Raw genomic sequence first — 20,322 nt, 5'->3', positions numbered from 1 at the left:
ACATATTGATAGCAACGCCTTGCCTATGTACTCATTTGACATTGCAAGTTTATTTATGAACGCATAAGGGAGCCATTAACTTTTGCACTGTGTTGCTATATCACGACAATCTAGATGTGCTGATGTTTTCTGAATTTGTATTCATTGGATTTATGAACTTAGCAACTCGTGCATTTGCGTTTGGTTTTAAGGACACCATGTATGCCCGGTCTACCTCAATTTACTCTGGAAAGGCAATGTATGTCAAAAATGTAAGCAATAGTGCTAAGCAAGCCATTTCACGCTGCTACTATGCAGTGGCGACGCATGTGGTATTTTGCACTAATAGGGTTCTGCCGTTAATCCAAAATGTGTTTCACCTACCACGTAATTAAGCAATGTCATGTATGAATTTGTGTCAGTCAAATGCCAGGTAAGTAGACCATATGTCAGTAATTGGCTGATCGAATCAAAAGGCATTTTCTCCGGCTATTCGTAATGGGCAATGCAGCTGGAAATTGCAAAACCAAAAGCAAGATGTCTACTGTTAGATGTGATTCTGCAATTGGGCAACCCTCGCTGAAGAATCCTGAGTACGCTAATAACTACACTAACAGCTAATTTAGGATATACAGTTGCGCTTGTAACATGACTCATTTACGCTTGCTAGAAGCAACATATTTTCATATGCAAGGACTCGTTCTCTGCAAACAAAAGGAATATGCCCAAACCTTGCACCTTTTTTGAATTACCTGGGAGCATGGGGAGCCTAAAGTTCCCCTTGGGCCGAGGTGTTGCCATGGAGACAGCAACCGGAATCGACTTGGCAATCAATCAGCACCCTTTTCTCCTGTAGTATAAATTGTTGTGATCATTTTAAATTTGACATTCTTGCATTTGTCCTGACGAGTGCAAGATGAAAAGCTTCGGCAACATGTCCCTCTTCTCAACAATATTCGAGTCCTGTACGCCAAGCAACTGTTAATGTTATGTATTTTCTTGGGCTGAGGTCTCAAGTATTACTACAGAAGAATTTTGGCATTGAGTGTAGATAGATGTTTTCCAACTTTAGTTCATGGGTGTGAACTTAAGAAATAGGAGCAGGAGAAGACAGCATGGCCCCTCAAGCCTGCTCCCCCGTTCAGTATGATCATGGCTGATCTCCTGCCTCAACTCCACTTTCCCACCTGCTCCCAATATTCCTTGGTTCCCTGAGAGGCCAAAAATCTGTCTGTCTCGTCCTTTAATATACTGAACGCTGGAGCATCCACAACCCTCTAGGGTAGTGAATTCCAAAGATTCACAATCCTGAGTGAAAAAACTTTTCCTCGTCTCAGCCCTAAATGATCAATCCCTTGTTCTTGATTCCCCAACTAGGGGAAACAATCTCTGTGTCAACCCTGTCAAGCCCCTTCAGGATTTTGCATATTTCGATGAGATCACCTTTCATTCTTCTAAATTCCAAAGAATATAGACCCAATTTGCTCAGCCTGTCATCATAGGACAATCCCCTCATCCCAGGAACCAATCTGTGTGAAGCTGCTTTCTCCTGCTTTATCTAGAAAGCTCCTTTTTGAAGGAATTAATCAGCACAGTATCAGTTGAGTTTTTTTTCTTGCTGAGAATTTGTCCAGTTCCTCATAAGGGAAGAGTTTCTTTGAATCTCTAATTTCACTTCAGGCTTATTAATTTTGTACTGACCTTTTCAAGTTCTTTGATCACAGTTGCTGTAAAATAATCCTCATGTCAGTCCTCAGTTTTTTCTCAAATGGAAATAAATTCAGTTCTTCATTCTGTATTTGTCATAGGATTACAGCATTTCTTGGTACGGTCTCGAGAAACCAAATGCTGCGCATTCTTGTAAAAATGTCGTCTTCATGTTACAGATACAGTGGCACATGTGATCTCCTACTGTCACGCCATGTGAATCCCCATTGTGTGACTTGGCCTTTTTTCCATCTGAAAATTCTTTATTCCTTGTTTTGGAACTTTTGTTCTGAAAGCTTGGGACATAGTATCCAGCCTTTCTACAGGATTAGGTTAGATTGAAGTAGTACATAAGATAGAATTGCCTGTGACCTAAATTCATCAGTCTAGCCGCCTTATGCGTGTTTCATTGGAGTCTAAGCCCAGTAACCAGTAAAGTTTCTCAGTCGATTGTCTTTTCCAGAATGACAATTGATAAGCAGGTCTCTGGTAGGTTTGGAGGAGAATTACTTCAATTTGAGCTGGTTCAATGGATAAATCCAAGTTGGAAATAAAATATTATGTTAGATATTTTAATGCTCTCTTACATTTCTTCTTCCATATTTTTTGTTTGTGCTTTTGTAGATCTTACCAGCATGGAGCTGATATGTTGGCAGCAATCTCCAAAGTAATGAATGAATGCACAAGACCAGACCAGGCTACACCTACAGTTCTTGCACTTCAGGGCCTGCATGCATTATGTCAAGCTGAGGTAAGCCTGACTAAATTGGTTCATGGTGGGAGGCTGCTGGTGCAGCTTGAAATTTTGCTTGATATTCTATCCTGTTTTACACTAAAGTGTGAGGTAAGGAGCACATGGAATTTACTGTGAAAATTTTAGATTTTTTTTTGAAGTACTGCCATCCAGAAGTTAGCATTCATTGACAGTTATTTTTCACTGTGTTTAAATTGATTTGAGGGTTAGCTTTGCACAGTTTTTTGTTACTATAGGTTGAAAGAGATGAAGTGTAGATAAGTGAACAAAACTAATTAATATCATGCTGACCAAGCTTGGGTTTTAAATTTTTATTCTTGTAAATGTATGTTGCATTGACTGAAATATTTTGTCTGCAAATCACTCTGAGCAGATCAGTTCCCCACTTTAGCCTGACCATGTGCACTTATTTCAGGCATGTGCTTCTTTTAAAGTCTGGATTATGAACATTACCTTTTGCTTTATTTTCAATCACTGTGTCAAACAGCACAGAATTGTTTCCACTCTTGTGTTGGTTTACTTGGTTGAACATGACTGCCGCAGCACATACAGAAGAGCTGAGCAGAGCCTTAGTCTTTGAACTTTCTGCAAAGTGTTTGTGCTTGTGAGAGCTAACCAAAAAAGAAAAATTGTCACTTCTCCCCTCCCTCACAAGCTTTCGTTACTAATGCTATGCAGGCATTTAAGAGCAGCTCAGGAGGATAGGTATCCTGACTTTCTGCTCTTCCAATGGAAGAGTAGTTGGCATCTGCAAGCCAAATGCTTCAACTACATTTGGAATAAGTAGTATCCTACTCATCATGTTTTGGAGATCATTGGAACTTTATTGCTTAGGTTTTGCTATGATTTTGAATCTTAGGTGAAGATACTTCACACTTGAAATGATAAAAGCTTCTGCATTTAACTGAATACCAGATGAAGCATTTAATACTAGGTTCATTTAGTCACTGACAAACATTTAGCCAGTATTTTATCTGGTTTTGATTTAAATTCAATCACCGTACATAAGCAGTTCAAAAATTGACTGCAGTTCAGATTTCTGTACGAATTTACCCTGATGCAGAGTTACAAATTGTAGCAATAATAATTCCAAATGAAATACCACTCCTCTGTTTTTAATCCTACTCCAACTGTTGTGTTCCTGTTAGCGACCCACACACCTCCCAAGACTCCCTCCCCAGTACTTATTTTATTTCTACCTTTTTTTTCTCCTGTTTTTTGCTCAGCATTCACCTAAACATAACTGCTCATTTCCTGTTCATCTCACCAAAATCTTGTGTGCTCACCGCCACCACATTCTTTGGAACCCCGTTTCATCCCCTGCCCCCCGCCGAAGTTTTGAGAGGATAATTATTTCTCCAGAACAATCAAAGAAAGCTTTAGGAAATGTGACACATTTAGAAGTGAGCAATAGCGGTTGCATATTAAAGTATTGAACTGCAAGCGTTTTGCTGAAGTTGTCCATTTCTTTCTCCCCTTTAGGTGGTTGATATTCGTTCGACGTGGTATGCTTTATCCCCAAAGCTCAGCTGTGACACACGACCTCTGGTTGTCAAAACCCTGACTGAAGTATTTGCTCTGGTTCCTTTGCTAAATGTGAAGTCCACGGAATATGAGGTAATTTGCATTAGCTAATGTAAGAGATGGTCCAAGATATGCATAGAAATGGAAGAGAAGAGACAAATGCTGAAAACTCCTTTAAAAAAATAAACCATGATTATAGAACATTCAAAGTAGCAAAAACCAAATTTAGGACTGACAACAGGAATTTCTTCACCTAAAGAATGTGCACCACATTGAATGGCCTCCCAGGTAGAGTAACAGGAGCAAAAATCCAAGAATAATTTAAAGATGCTGTGGTGGGGGCACTATAGTTTCTGAATGAATATTCTAACTTATTTCTGGGCATATAACAATTTTAAAGCCATGAAGCTGATCTCTGTATCTGCGATAGGAAGTGCCGTCTTCCTTAGCATTGTTATAAAAATTGCTCAGGCCTTCATGCTGCTAAAACTGTATCTCAACATTGTGTTTAACTAAATACCAAATGAAGCATTTAATACTAGGTTCACTTAGGAAAGAGCTGGATGAATGCCCAGCCAGGAACAGAAAGCAGCTTGTTTTAGGCTGCATGTATTATGCAGGATGCAAGGTGATATAGGTATTCTGGAGATTTGCTTGAATTACTATTTGGTGGGTGGGGAATGAATTGGACAGAAATATTGCCCAATCTTTTCTCAAGATTTAATGGATTGAATTATGACTATGATGGAGTGTCTTGTAAATGGACAATGGAAGCAGCAAGCTTGATAAAATTGCCTTCTCTTGCTCAGTGCTATTTGTTCTTAAAAGTCCACGCATAACATGATGATTGAAGTTTCACATAACGCTTCTGTTTGTGCAGCTCTGTGTGTGTGTGTGTGTGTGTGTGTGTGTGTGTGTGAGATGTTTTACTTTGTAAATAAATGTAGGACTGAATGAAGATTGACTCCAGTGCCATCCATCAACAACTAGCTTTCGGAATAGAACACCCTTTGCTTGCTGACCTACATTGGCTCCTGGTTAAGCAAAGCTTTTGTTTTAAAATTCTTATCCTTGTTTTTAAATCTTTCTATGACCTTGTCTCTCCCCATCTCTGTAATCTCCTCCAGTCCCACAGCTCTCTGAAAAATTTGCACTCATCTTATTCTGACCTCTTGAGCATTTCTGATTTTAATTGCGGCCATCATTGGTGGCCGTGCCTTCAGCTGCTAGGCCCTGAGCTCTGGAATTCCTTCCCGAAACCCCACTGCCTCTCTACCCAGCTCTTTCCGTTTGAGACTCCTTAAAGCCAACCTCTTTGACCAAGTTTTAGATCATCTGCCCTAATTCTGCTGTATATGGCTCAGTGTCTAATTTTGCTTTATAATGCTCTTGTGAAGCACCTTGGAATGTTTGATATATTACAGGTGGTATTTAAATATAAATTGTTGTATGCAGGGCTTGAAATGTAACAGCTATTACTTTTTGAACCAGAATTGCCACAGAATGCACAGGAACTCTCCAACTTGCCTGTTGGCACTTTAATAAATTTCACAAGTGGTCACAGTTAGATAATGTGACATCTCTATCCATATTACTGTTAAAGATCAAATTGACTGCAAATTGATATCTTCAGATGTGAGTGCATTTGTTACCTAATGCATTGTCTAACAGCACTTTCTTCCAAGAGACATTTTAAGTGGAGTTTTAACTCGTTACCATCCTAAGTTTTCTGCTCCTGAACGTGTTGACTCAAGCTCGGGTAAGGTTCCAGAGTGCAGAACTCCCTCTGAAACCTTGCCCGAGCTCTCTGTGTATAATTGGTGACATCACAGAACCGCTTGATCCCCGTACACATGTACTTTCCAATAGGGTGCTGAGACCAGCTGGAAATTTTAAAGTCAGTGTTTTTTTTGGGTAACAAATTAGTTGAAAAATTTATGTTTGATACTGTACTAGTAAGATTTGGAAATGCACTGCTTATGTTAAACTCACCAAAAGAATATTTAATATTGTAGTGGATATCTTTGAATACCTCTTATAAGTACAGTAATGGAAAGTTAAGAGGAATCTTGACATTGTACCCAGTCTGCTTGCTTGTATCTTAAATGCTTTGACTGTTGAGAATTTGTTTTGAATGCCCATTGTTGGCTTGTTATAAATTTAATCAAAGCCTGATGTTTTTGGATTGTTCTGTACTTCTAGATTACAGTTATTTATGAGGGTTTTTTGTTTTCTGTACAGAAATTCAGAGCGCAAGTTGTAAGCATATTGTGGAGCCACACCCAGAGTAAGGTATAATTAACCCGCATCCTGCTGACTAAATGAGAACTTTTTGCCGTAGCAGATGTGCCTTGCATTTTAAATTGTATTTTAAAGATTAATATTTCGTCAGAATATTACCCAGAATTATGTTGTAATTGATCCGTCCATGACTAATTTGGAAGCTCTGCACTTGACAACTAAGTTTATAGCTGCAGTAGTTCACAGGACTCTCCCCATGTCATTGCACACTACCTGTCATCTTTCTAATTAAATCAATGGTTTGTAACCTAGCAAAGAGTTGCTTGACAAATTATTGGGAACAAGTATTAAGGAAGAAAATGGAAGTCTTCCTGATAGGCAATTGTGTGTTGAGCTTGTTGCATTAGAAATATAGCATGAAACAGTTGTCAAATTATTCAATTCTCAAACTGCCATGGTGTGATTTAGGTTTACGTTCCTGGATTAATAGTCCTGGCCCCTGGATTACTACTCCAGTAACATAACCACTACAGTACTGTATTCATCTAAGCAATTATATATGATTGAAAAATTGTTTAATGGCAATTTTCATATGGAACTATTTTCTTTAAGTATTAGAATTTCTGTGAATGTATTTTATATCATGGTATTTTAAAATTGATATAGTAAGAAAGAATTCTTGATCTAAAAATATAGAGTGTAACCAGATATCACAAAAAGCTACTGATTTCTAAATGGTAAACAAAAAGGAACTCCTTTTGTCCCTTGTAGAACTCACTCATAGCCTGCTCTGCATACAAGGCTCTTTCGGTATTCAACTCTGAGGAACATACAGTTCTTCATCTGCCAGAACAGGTAAGGCTCCACAAACTTGTTGTATTTCTTTTCATTTGGACTTTTTGTCCATTTTTCTTAAAGTTATACATTGTTAGAATTTGATAACTATATTGGTCAGGATTTTCTGGTCAGCAATTAAGGGATGGCACTCGCCACTGACCTCAAAGGAAGCTGCCCACCAAGGTTTAGCTGGATCAGTAGCCTCAACTCCTATTATGCTGTCAGTTTCATTCTGACATCATCTGTAGGGGATCTCTAGCATCCAGGCACAGTGAAGTCATCAAGCAGGCTGAGCAGCCAATTAGATTGTAGAATTCTCACAGACAGCAAAAAGGTAAGTAAAAGGCACTGATTACCATTCAATTTTAATCATTCTACAGAGAGTAAAATAAAGACTGGGGCATAAACATGAGATTAAGGCAGAAGCTGTGATATGATAAACTTAAATATATTATTGTAATCATGTGGAATTTTTACTTAAAATGGAATGGAGGAAATGACACTCAAGTTTTCTAATATTAGTTCTTCAGGGCCAGATGGATTGTTCAGCAGTGATTATGACATCACACACTGGTAAAAAACTTAAGTTACACCTAATTCAACAAGGCATAATGTTTTCAGTGACTTTCGCAGTGAGAATATTGCATAGAAAGTTGCAATTCACTGATTTCTGTGGTGATTGTACCTGTGAAGACTGCAACAGCTACCCTGTGGAGGAGCAGGCTATTTCTGACAGAACCTTCCTGATTACCACATTTAAGTGTGCATATGTGAATACCAGAAGCTATTTTAGGCAGTAATGAAGATGAATGCTGATAGTTTTGCTGTCATTACAACCAGAAATTCTGGGCGATTGTGTGGGTTAATCAGTTGGATCACAATTTTTGAGGCTGATATGACCAGGTGAGAAGGGGTGAACTGTCTCCCCTCTATTCAGCCTCCTCGGTTGGTCACAGCAAAGGTTTGAATTTCTTTTTCATGAGGACATACCTTTTCCAAATCAGACTGTGAGAATGTATTTAACTATTGAAGCTGTGAGCAATAAAGAGCCGATCAAACAATGTTTTCTTGAGCCAAAGAAAGAGCAAATTTATTAACCACTGAACCAGAGGGAAAAAATAATGAAAAAATGCCGTCAAATACACAGATATCAGAAGTAAAATAGTTAAATGAATATATGGTTAAGTGTCATTTGATTGTCCTTCAGGCATAGATTTTTAAATGTTGCAACTGATTTGGACTGGCTGGTTTCGTGGATGCAGTCAGATGTAGAAGATGTTGTAATTATTATGAGATCTCAGTTCACTGGTAGATTTCTAGCAACATTGGCTTCCAATCTGGGTAATACACTTGTTCCAAAAGAGAGAGAGGGTGAAAACCCAGCTTTCAGCCTGTTTCTTCAGCTCAAAGCTTTCTTACAATCTCTCTCTCTAGTGGTTAGCAGTCTTGCCCTTATATACTCCACCTGTCGTGTCTTTCCAAGAGGGTTTGGGTGTATCTGCCTGTGGCAACCATTATTTCAATATCCAGCACTTCGCATATTAATGTCTCTTCCTTAGACATTGACAAGTTTTGATGGGTCTCTAAATTATGCCTCTCTCTCCGCACTCCCCTGAGGGTGATTTGTTTGTTTTTCACCTTCACCTTGGAAGATGGCCTCACATTTTTAAGTAGCTTGTTCTGTCTCATTTCAAATTGCAAAATTTCCAGTCAGTTGAAAGTTGATAACTCATATTTTCAAAAATAAAGGGGCATAGCCTCATGACAAGGCTTGAATCTGAAAGTATCCAGACCACTACATTGTCAGTCTCTACAGCTCTATGTAACAGTGTTCTTAGTGGTTAAAACCATAGGGTAAGTTTGGAATAATGCCACCGCATTAGGATGGTTGGTATTAGAGGAAAAAAGAATTCACTTTTTCATTCATTCATGGCATTTGGGTATTGCTGGCAAAGCCAACATTTATTGCCCATCCCTAATTGCCCTTGAGAAGGTAGTGGTGAGCCTCCTTCGTGAACCGGTAAAGTTGATCTGGTGTAGGCATACCCACCTTTTGACCTAGCTACAGTGAAGGAACAGTGATATATTCCCAAACCAGGATGGTGTGCGACTTGGAGGGGAACTTGAAGGTGATTGTATTCCCATGTGTCTCATGCCCTTGTTCTTCATAGCAGAGGTCGCAGGTTTATAAGGTGCTGTCAGTGGAATATTGTCAAGTTACTGCAGTGTATCCTTTAGGTGGTACACACTGCTGCCACTGTGCACTAGCATTGGAGGGAATGAATGTTTAAGGTGGTGGATGCAGTGCCAATATGGCTGGCTGCTTTATCCTTGATGGTGTTGAGCTTCTTGAGAGCTTTTGGAGCTGCACTCATCCAGGGAAGTGGAGAGTATTCTCTTAATTTGTGCCTTGTTGATGGTGGATAGGCGTTGGGTGTCCAGAGATGAATTGTTTACTGCAGTATCTATGATCTCTGATCTGCATTTGTAGCTACAGTATTTATTCAGCTGGTTCATTTAAGTTTCTGGAAAATGATAACGCCCAGGATGTTGATGGTGGGGGAATTCAGCAATGATAATGCCATTGTATATCAAAGAGAGGTGGTTGGATTCTCTCTTATTGAAGATGGTCATTGCCTGGCACTTGTGTGGCCTGAATGTTAATTACCACTTATAAGTCCAAGCCTGAATGTTGCCCAGGCCTTGCTAAATGCGAACATGGACTGTTTTATTACCTGAAGAGCTACAAATGGTACTGAACATTGTGCAATCATTCACAAATGTCTCCATCTCTGATCTTATGATGGAGGGAAAGTCGCTGATGGAACAGTTGAAGATGGTTGGGCCTAGGACACTGCTCTGAGGAATTCCTACAGTGATGTCCTGGGGCTGTGATGATTGGCCTCTAACATCCACAAATACCTTCTTTTGTGCTGGGTATGACTCCAACCAATGGAGAGTTTTCCCCCGATTCCCACTGACTTCAATTTTGCCAGAGCTTCTTAACATCACACTGGGTCAAATGCTGCCTTGATGTCGAGGGCAGTCACTCTCATCTCACCTCTGGAAGTCAGTCCTTTTGTCCATGTTTGGGCAAAACATGGTTTTGAGAGAGAACAGTGTCAGAGACCTGAGTGTCTACTGGCACACCAGAACTGACGGAAAGCTGTTCAGTCTTGCTTGGGCATAACAGCTTCAATTTGCAATGCGTTGTGTTGATTTTGAAGTGACAGATTTGTGGTGCTTGTGGAGCCTAAATGCATGAAGCAATCAACAACCTCCAGCATCACATTGTCAATGCTGATAAATGGACATCCTGGACCATGATGTTTGTCTTTCTGATGCTGATGGGCAAACCAAACTCTTCACAGGTGTGAGAGAGTCCATCCATTTGCCACTGCAGATGTTCCTCAGTATGGAATGTTGGAGTGGCATCGTCAGGGCAAGCCAGTTTCCTGTCAGTACTGGTAAGTAAGTAGACAACCTCTGTAGATGACCTGAAGGCATATGACAGCAGCAAAGAAGAGATTGTGCCAAAGAGTGTTGGTGCCAGACCACAACTCTCTTTGACCCCACCGCGAATCTCAAAGGGTTCCGATGTTTTCCCGTCATAGCTGACCTTACCCATCACATTGTCATGGAAAAAAGAGATCTCATTGAGCAGCTTCTGTGGGCAGCCAATTTTCTCCACAGCTTAAACAGACCACGTCTGCTCACATGTTCGAATGCCTTGGTGAGATCGATTAAGACTATATATGGTGGTCTCCTTTGTTCACGACATTTCTCTTACAGTTGCCAGACTGAGAAGTTCATGTCAATTGTAGTTCTTCCAGTTCTGAAACCGGGATTCAAGGTAGCTGCGTTCAGCCAGGATCTGCTATCTGGCAAGGGCAAATACTCTTCTCATGATGCCCAACATGGAGATGCCTGGATAATTGCTATGGTCACCCCTGTTCTTGTACAGTGGTCACAATCTTTGCATCACCTGGGGCACTGTCTCCTTCCTACAGCAGAGACAGAAAAGTTTGTGCAGATCCTGAAGGAGTGCCAGTTTCCTGTGCTTGATGAGTTTCGATGGTATAGCACCAGCACTGGAGCTTTGCCCATGACAAACAAGTCAATAGCTTTGCTAAGCTCTTCCACTGTATATTTGACATCCAACTCTGCCATGACAGGCAGGATGGTGTCTAGAGCTTCTTCGGTGACGGTGTTCTCCCTAGAATACAACGCAAGGAAATGTTCCACCCATCTCAACTCTTCATTGCACTCGGTGATGATGACCTCCCCAGCTTTTGTTTTCAATGGAGCCATTTTCTTTGCTGATGAACCTTTTGTCTTTTTGATGTCCTCCAATCATTCCCTGTGTCGAAAGACATCTGGATATTCTGGCAAAGTTGTAACCTGTAGTTATTGGTGCAAGGCCTTGTAGTCTGTTGGATTTTACTTGAGTGGTTCTTAGTGTATTCAGAATTTTCTTGCTCTTGTAATTAATGAGAGTGGACCACTTGGCTTCAATGATGGGCTCTATCACAGTGATGTTAGCCTCGGGCTAGTCAGCATTTTTTCGCTCTTGCCTCCCAGTGTGATATTATAGATTGTATCTTGAAGTATTTTCCATTTCACTTCTGCATTCTGTGGGATGCCAGAGAGCGCCTGCTCATTTGAGCCGGGGAACTGGTGGTTTTTATCTGGGTAGGCAGTGTGGCTGACATTGATATGCGGATGGCATTTCTGCTTTGAATAAAAACACTTCGTGTTGCATCCTCACCCTAGAGCACACTGGGCATAATCTATATCACAGTCAGTCAGTATCATGGCCGCTGCATGTTATTATGAATGCTGTTCAGAGTGCCCTATCTGGTGGTGATCAGATTCAGCTGGTGCCAATGCCCTGATCTTGGATGTCTCCAGGACACCTTGTGACATGGTTTGTTCTGAAAGAGGTGTTAGTTACACAAAGCTCGAAGTAGCAGCAAAGCTCAAGTAATCTCTGTCTATTTTCATTTATATTTCCTGTGTCATGATGTCTGAGGCAGGAGGGCCATGCCTCATGGTCCACATGCACTCTTGCATTGAAATCCCTCCGTAGATAAAGATGTTCTGTCTTAGGGAAGTGATAGCAGTGATAAGTGTCAAGCTCCTCATAGAACTGGCCTTTCGCCTCTGTCGTGGAGCTCAGCGTTGGGGCATAGATACTCATGAGGCAAACTGGACCTGTTTGAGTTGAGAGTTGAATGGAAAGAACACGTTCTGAGCCATTTGTGGGGAGTTCTACTATCGAGAGTCGTGAGTTCCTTACAGCAAAGCCTATACCTTGCTTACGTGTATCCTCTGAATTCTTCCTCTGCCAGATGAATGGGTGATGTTTTTCTTTGTGATCTGCTCTTGGTGAGCTTGGTCTCGAGCATGGTTACTATGTCAGTGTTCAGCCTATCAAGTTCCATGTTGATCATAGCTGCCTTGTGCTTTATTGACCAGTTACAAGTCGTATGTCAATCCCATGCACATGGTCCTTATGTTCCAGCTTCCAAATTAAGAATTGGCTTTTTTTTTGTTTTGTGTGATGCGATGGATTTCATCCACTTGTTGAGCAGATACTCTAAGTTCCAGGCATCCATTGAAGCAGATGGACCATGGTTTATTAAGGGAAAACTAGAGTATTTGGAGCAAAGAAACATGCATGGCTATAGGAAAAGAGCAGGACAATAGGATTAGTTTTTGGTTGCTCTAGTGAAAAGTTGACACACACAGCCAAATGGTCATCTCCGCTTATAAACTTCTATGGTTGTTTGGACCCTGAAGATCAAGTACGTTTTGGTATTGGACCCCTTACAAAGGGAGACGTGAATTGTGTCAGAGAAGGAGTGGGGCAACACTCCCCTCAGCCGTTGGGTACCAGAGTTTCTAGCCTGACTGGAGTTTCTACATGCAAATTAGGTGCCGTCCCATTGAGCCCCACACGCTCCAGAGGGATCATCGCTGAGCACACCAGATGGCAGGCACACCAAGATCATGTCTTGTGTATTTTCAAATCCATAGCTATAAGCAGCTCTGTTGTCCATATTGTGTTACTTTACAAGGACAACATTTAATATTGGAAACCGTTGTCGCAGTGCTATTTAAAGGGTATTGCAGGTAAATGTGTACATGCTTTTAATAAATACTCCCATTGACAGATGTTGCATTTTAAAATATGTGCTGACCTACTGATTCTAATATGTGACACATGTTCAGGAAAGGTTTGTATTTAAAAGCTGAGAAAACCCAAAGGTTAAACTCGAGGTAAAACCAAAGACAAATATATTGTCACTCTACTTTGTAACACTTTGAGGAAATACACTCACTGTCCACATTGCCTAAAAATTGGTTCACTTAAAGGGAAAGAAAAGCTAAGGGAGGGTACTTTTTGTTTAAAGTATTTGTGTTTTAATGTAGAAAGCTAATATATCTATCTGCAACATTATTATTTAATATTTTTGGCAAAAGGTTCAGCTGCTCTTGCGACAGAGTTTTTAGGAGGCAGCTGACAGCTGCCCAGAGACAACTCAGTTAGATTTTGTTATTCACTGCCCCTGCCCCCGTCACCCAGCACTTCCCCGACCCCACAATCTCTCTGGACACAACTAACCTCTTTGTGGGACCTCACAGCAGCTTGTCTTGGTAACAGGGCAAACTGGAATTGAGAATCAAAGCAGCCTTCCCTTTTTCCATTACCCAGTGCTTTATGCTCTGCCACCATGTGCTAAGTACAAAAAGACTCTGTCTAGTTATTGTTGTGTAATTCCAATGTATTACCAAGTTGCAAATATATCGTTGAAATATTTTGGCTGTCACAAACATTATTTCCTTCTCTTAATAAAAATGCCACAAAGGAGGTGTTGACATTTTACTAGTACCATTGCTATTGTATCCGTCAAAAGATTTCTTTTTTTCTTTACCCGTCCAAACAAAATACGGAAATACAGTGATTTCCAATGATGTGCAATGATCATGTAATGTAAGCAGATGGGTATGGTCCACCCAGGGTAAACACTGAGAGGCAGTTTCCCTGGATGGGGAATCGAGAACAGGAATACAGTTTCAGGGTAAGGGATCAAGATGAGGAGAAATTTCTTCACTCAGGTTGTGAATCTTTGGAATTCTCTAGCCCAGAAGGTTGTGGATTTGCCATCATTGAGTATATTCAAGGCCGAGAGAGATAGATTTTGGATCACTCGACAGCAAGGTATATGTGAAGCTTGCAGAAAAGTGAAATTAAGACAGAAGATCAGTCATTATTTTACTGAATGGCAGAGTAGGCTCAAGGGGCTATTCGTCCCCTATTTCTTATGTTCTTAACCTATTTTTAGTGGAGTCCATGTTAACTCTTAATCATATATCACTTAGCTGGCCCCTGAACAATTAGATCAAATTGTCCCTAGAGGCCTTCACTCTGAAAATAACTTTGGTTGTTAACTAAGCTGGAAGAGGACGATAAGCAGTTGCTATGACTCACCATTGTCAAGGAAAAGGTGAATGATTCAACATATTTTCAGTTCTGCAGTTAGAGATGCCTCATTGTGCAATGTTCGAATTAAATAGATTTTCCTTGGCCTACCCTAGTTTGTAGCTATGATTAAATATGTCCAGCAACATAGTTGTTCATTCAGAATTCACAGACACTGTGCTGTTATTTGTTTAGCTGAAGGTTTACAAATTCATCTGGGCATGGTTGAAATCAGACAAAGAAATTCCTGTACTTATGCACCAATACACTCAGTAGTAATTATAAATAACTTGAACCAATCTGCTGGCACAGAATGGCAAATTTACAAGTTTCAGTTACTAGGAACCAACAGTGATTCACTCCATTTTAGCTGATAAATATAATCCAATTTGATACATGTCATTTTCAAAAATAGATGCAGTTCAACTTTCTGTGGTCCCTCCTCTTCTGGGAGGACAATTTGAGACAACCAACAAATCTGGCATCATTGTTCAGTCAATATAATGTCTAATCCAAAAGGCAGCGCTTCCAATCAACCTGCAACTATATCCATCATGAATAAACTTTACCCCTGCATATTGAATTTGCTCCTTTTTCTTTTTGCACATGCCATGCTTCCACAACCCTTGAGACACCATATATCCTTTCTACTACATATGTTTCTAATTCTGGCATTTTATTCATTGCTGATAACGTGAAATAGAAACATTTTGTGCAAGGCTGTTCTACTAATTCAATTAAGCCTATTTCAAGTTATTTCCATGTATCCAAGTATTTCCAGTAACAGTTGGACATTTAAAATATAGCTCTGTTTGGTTTGAAATAGGGGCTATTTGAGCATTTCATGGTTTTCTTTTTATATTTGGATCATTGTGAGCCATCACCTCTTGGAGTCTGGTTTCAGTTGGAAATTGGGCAAAATGTTGAGTCTATTATAGAAGATATAATAGCAGAACATTTAGAAATACATAATCTAATCAAGCAGAGTTAGCATGACTTCATGAAGGGGAAATCATGCCTAACAAATTTATTAGAATTCTTTGAGGAGGTAACGAGCAGGATAGATAAAGGGGAACTAGTAGATGTAATATATTTGGATTTCCAAAAGGCATTCAGTAAGGTACCGCACATAAGGCTGCTTAATAAGATAAGAGCCCATGGTGTTGGGGGTGGTATATTAGCACGGATAGAGGATTGGCTAACTAATAGAAGACAGAGTTGGGAAAAGGGGGGCATTTTCGGGATGGCAACCTGTAACTACTGGAGTGCCACAGGGGTCAGTGCTGGGGCCTTAATTATTTAAAATATATATTGAATTAGATGAGGGAAGTGAATGTACTATCGCCAAGTTTGCAGATGACACAAAAATGAGTGGGAAGGCAAGTGGTGAGGATGACACAAGGAGTCGACAGAGGGACATATACAGGTTAAGTGAGTGGGCAAAAACTTGGCAGATGGAATATAATGTGGGAAAATGTGAGGTTATGCACTTTGGCAGGTAGAATAGAGGAGCTGAATATTATTAAATGGAGAAAGACTGCAGAAGGATACAGCACAGAGGGATTTGGGAGTCCTTGTGCATGAATCCCAAAAAGCTAACATACAAGTTCAACAGGTAATAGGAAAGGAAAATGGAATGTTTGCCTTTATTTCAAAGGGAATAGAATATAAAAATAGGGAAGTCTTGCTAAAACTACAAGGCACCAATTATACCACACCTAGAATATTCTGAACAATTTTGGCCCCATCATCTGAGGGGAGATATACTGGCATTGGAGGCAGCCCAGAGAAGTTTCAATAGGTTGATCCTGGGTATGGAGGGATTTTCTTATGAGGAGAAGTTGAGTAACTTGGGCTTGTACTCATTGGAGTTTAGAAGAATGAGAGGCGACCTTATTGAAACATATAAGATTCTTAGGGGGCTTGACAGGGTAGATGATGAGAGGTTGTTTCCCCTTGTGGGAGAGTCTAGGACCAGAGGGCATAATCTCAGAGTAAGGGGTTGCCCATTTAAAACAAAGATGAAGAAGAATTTTTTCTCTTGGAAGGTAGTCAATCTGTGGAATTCTTTACTGTAGAGGCTGGGTTGTTAAGTATATTCAAGGCTGAGATAGACAGATTTTTAATCGGTAAAGGAGCCAAGGGTTATGGGGAAAAGGCAGGAAAGTGGAGTTGAGGATGATCAGATCAGCCATGATCTCATTGAATGGCAGAGCAGACTTGATGGGCTGAATGGCCTACTTCTTCCCCCATGTCTTATGGTCTACTGGTTATTAATTGAACCTTAACTTAGTTCATTACAAACTGATTAACCCACCATTTGAGCCTCTGAAAATATGTATTTAAATTTCTTTCTTGGTAAACTGTACTCCTGTCAGCATGAGTTCCAGTAAGTACATAGTAATACTGAACTAAAAGCTACCGTTGGTTGGGAATTCTGACTAAGAAATCTCCATGGCTGATCTATAGCTTTTCCCAAAGATTCTCAGTTCCAAAAATTATTCCAGGACTGTTCATGGAATTCTTGACCTATCGCTTTATGTGCAGCCACTCACTTCCAATTCCACTATGTAGTTGCTGGTAGTACCCTAAGCTACTCAGAGTTGCTTCACAGCACAGGAAACAAGAGATAAACTGCTGACCAAGCAGTGGATAGCCAAATGGGTGAGTGAGTGCATTTTACACTGCTAACATCTTACAAGGAAGTCTACTAGGTCAAGGCTGTTTCTTCAATCCCCTGCCTGCCTATCAAGCATCAGATTTCAGTAGATAGCATTGCAAAGTTGCCTTATGGATCAATCCTCACATCTAACTTGTGACGAATGCAAAAGATTGATAGAGTATCTACCTGGTTACCTAAACCCTTCAGACAAAAAGCATTCCCCACATGCAAGTGTCCCATCCATCTAGAGCTAGCTGGGGTATTTTTTTTTTATGTAGGAGCAGGCATTCATGATAAATGATTAGTTACAGGCCAAAATGAAATGCTGTTATGGTGTAGGTCTTGGTACTTCAACAAACTCTGCTGCCTTTTTATTTATTCACAGGATGTGGATGTCAGTGGCAAGGCCAGCATTTGTGTCCTATGCCTAGTTGACCTTGAGAGAGTGATGGTCACCTCCTGAACCATTGCGGTTTAAGTGGTGAAGGTACTTCCATAGTGCTTGTTTGGTAGGGTTCCATGATCTTGGCACAGCAATGATCAAGGAATGGTGAGATAATTCTACACCATCCTGAATTGGAACTTGCGTGTGGTGGTTTTCCATTGCAGATGAGTTACTCACCACAACATTTCCAACCTCTGACCTGCTGTTGTAGCCACAGTATTTATATGGCTAGCCCAGTTCAGTTTCTTTTTTTAATTCTTTGACAGGTGGTAGGCCTCGCTGGCTAGGTCATCATTTATTTCCCATTCCTAATTTCCCTTGAGAAGGTGAAGGCCTTCAACCTCTGCAGTTCATTTGTTGCATGTACACCCACAGTGCTGTTAGGAAGGGAGTTCCAGGATGTTGACTCAGCGACAGTGAAGGAACGGTGATATAGTTCCAAGTCAGGATGGTGAGTGGCTTGGAGTGAATATGCATCTGCTGCACTTGTCTTCAAGGTGGCAGAGGTTGTGGGTTTGGAAGGTGCTGTCAAAGGAGCCTTGCTGAGTTGTTGCAGTGCATCTTGTAGATGGTACACACTGCTGCGACTGTGTGTTGATGGTGGAGGGAGTGAATGTTGAAGGTGGTGGACGGGCTGCTAATCAAGTAAGCTGCTTTGTCCTGGATGGTGTCAAGTTTCTTGTGTGCTGTTCGAGCTGCACTCATCCAGGCAAATGGAGAGTATTCCATCATCCTCCTACCTTGTATATGGCAGACAGGCTTTGGGGAGTCAGCAAGCGAGTACTCACCACCAAATTCCCAGCTTCTGACCGGGTCTTGTAGCTGCAGTATTTATATAGCTGGTCCGGTTGAGTTTCTGGTCAATGGTGCGAATATAAGAGTTAAGAATAGGCCAATTGGCCCCTTGAGCCTGCTTCGCCATTTAATAAGATGATGCCTGACCTGATTGTGGCCTCAACTGCACATTCCTACCTATCCTCTATAACCTTTGACTCCCTTGCTAGTCAAGAATCTATCTACCTCGGCCTTAAAAATATTAATTGATGCTGCCTCCGCTGTTCTCTGTGGAAGAGAGTTCCAAAAACTCATGCCTCTGAGAGAAAAAAATTCTCCTCCTCTCCGTCTTGAATGGGAGACCCCTTATATTTATGTGCCCTATTTTCTAGCCTCTCCCACAAGGGGAAACATCCTTTCAGCATCCACCTATCAAGTTCCCTCAGGATCTTTGTATGTTTCAATAAGATCACCTCTCATCCTTCTAATCTGCTATCCTCCAGGATGTTGATAGAAGCTGATTCAGCAATGGTAATACCACTCAATGTCAAGGGGAGATAGTGAGATTCTTTCTTGTTAGAGATAGTCACTTAAGTGGTTACATTCACACCACACACCAACCCAAGCTTAAATGTTGTCCAGGTCTTGCTGCATTCAGGCACAGGCCTGTGAATGGGAACTGTGCAATCATCAGCGATCACCCCCACTTCTGACCTTGTGATGAAGGGAAAGTCATTGATGAAACAACTGAAAGCAGTTGGGCCTAGGACACTACCCCGAGGAACTTCTGCAGTGATGTCCTATGGCTGTGATAATGAATATAAGATACTCAAATCCAATATGGGATTCAGGAAGAACCTCTTAATCCAGAGAGCGTGGAACTCATTATCACAGGGAGTAGTTGAGGTAAAGGGGAAGCTGGAGAAGTATGTGAAGAAGAAAGGAAAAAAGGACATGCAGATAGAGTTAGACAAGGAGGCTTGGATGGAGTTTAGACTGGCATAGAGCAATTGTGCTGAATGGCCTGCTTCTGTGCTTTAAATTTTGTCTAATTCTGTGTAACCTGTCCAGGTAGGTTGTATACCTATGATTAATAACATTTGGAGAATGGAACAGATCCTACTCATCGGTAAACCACATTTATCTTTATGCAATACTTAATTATAACACTTGAAAAAAAATGTGATGGTTTTCTTGCTGAGTTTTGAAAAAGAAAGATTTGCATTTATACAGCACCTTTTATGACCAAAGTATGTCTCAAAGTGCTTTACAGCCCATGATGTAGTTTTGAAAATTTAGTCACTGTCATAATGTAGGAAATTTGGCAGCCAATTTGTGCAGAGCAAACTCCCACAAGCAACAATTTGACGATAAGCAGATGGTTTGTTTTTGACACAAAAACAGAATTACCTGGAAAAACTCAGCAGGTCTGGCAGCATCGGCGGAGAAGAAAAGAGTTGACGTTTCGAGTCCTCATGACCCTTCAGCAGAACTGATTTCCAGCAACCGCAGTAGTTTTTTGTTTGTTTTGGTTTGTTTTTGATATTGATTGAGGTATAACTGTTGGTCAGGACACTGGGGATAATTCCCCTGCTCTTCTTTGAAGTAGTGTCATGGCATCTTTTATTTCTACCTAAGAGAGCAGTTGTGGCTTGGTTTAATGCCTCATCCAAAAGACAGCACCTCAAACAGAAAAGATCCCATGGTACCAAATCGAAGAAGAGCAGGAGAGTTAGCCCTGGTGTCCTGACCAATATTTATGCCTCAATCAACATCACAAAAACAGATTATTTGGTCATGAACACATTGTGGTTTGTGGGAGTTTGCTGTGTGCAAATTGGCTGTCACATTTACTACAATGCAACAGTGATGATACTTAAAAAGAACTTAATTGCCTGTAAAGTGCTTTGGGG

At 40.7% G+C, this 20,322-nt stretch overlaps 1 protein-coding gene across 10 annotated transcripts in view; it reads left to right on the top strand.

Annotated features, from left to right (window-relative positions):
- The window catches only part of focad (focadhesin), a 243,647-nt gene that overhangs the window by 88,506 nt on the left and 134,819 nt on the right, over positions 1-20,322 (top strand). For all 10 annotated transcript variants that reach the window (XM_078569505.1, XM_078569555.1, XM_078569487.1 and 7 more), the window contains 4 exons: positions 2,311-2,437; positions 3,923-4,057; positions 6,206-6,256; positions 6,977-7,060. In XM_078569505.1, coding sequence (XP_078425631.1) covers positions 2,311-2,437; positions 3,923-4,057; positions 6,206-6,256; positions 6,977-7,060 — 397 coding nt within the window. The remainder of the gene's footprint in view (positions 1-2,310; positions 2,438-3,922; positions 4,058-6,205; positions 6,257-6,976; positions 7,061-20,322) is intronic.

This window comes from Cetorhinus maximus, chromosome 2 (genome assembly GCF_964194155.1).
Source record: "Cetorhinus maximus chromosome 2, sCetMax3.hap1.1, whole genome shotgun sequence".
NCBI lineage: Eukaryota > Metazoa > Chordata > Chondrichthyes > Lamniformes > Cetorhinidae > Cetorhinus > Cetorhinus maximus.
Note: the sequence above shows the minus strand (reverse complement) of the source record. Positions and strands in the feature narration are given on the sequence as shown.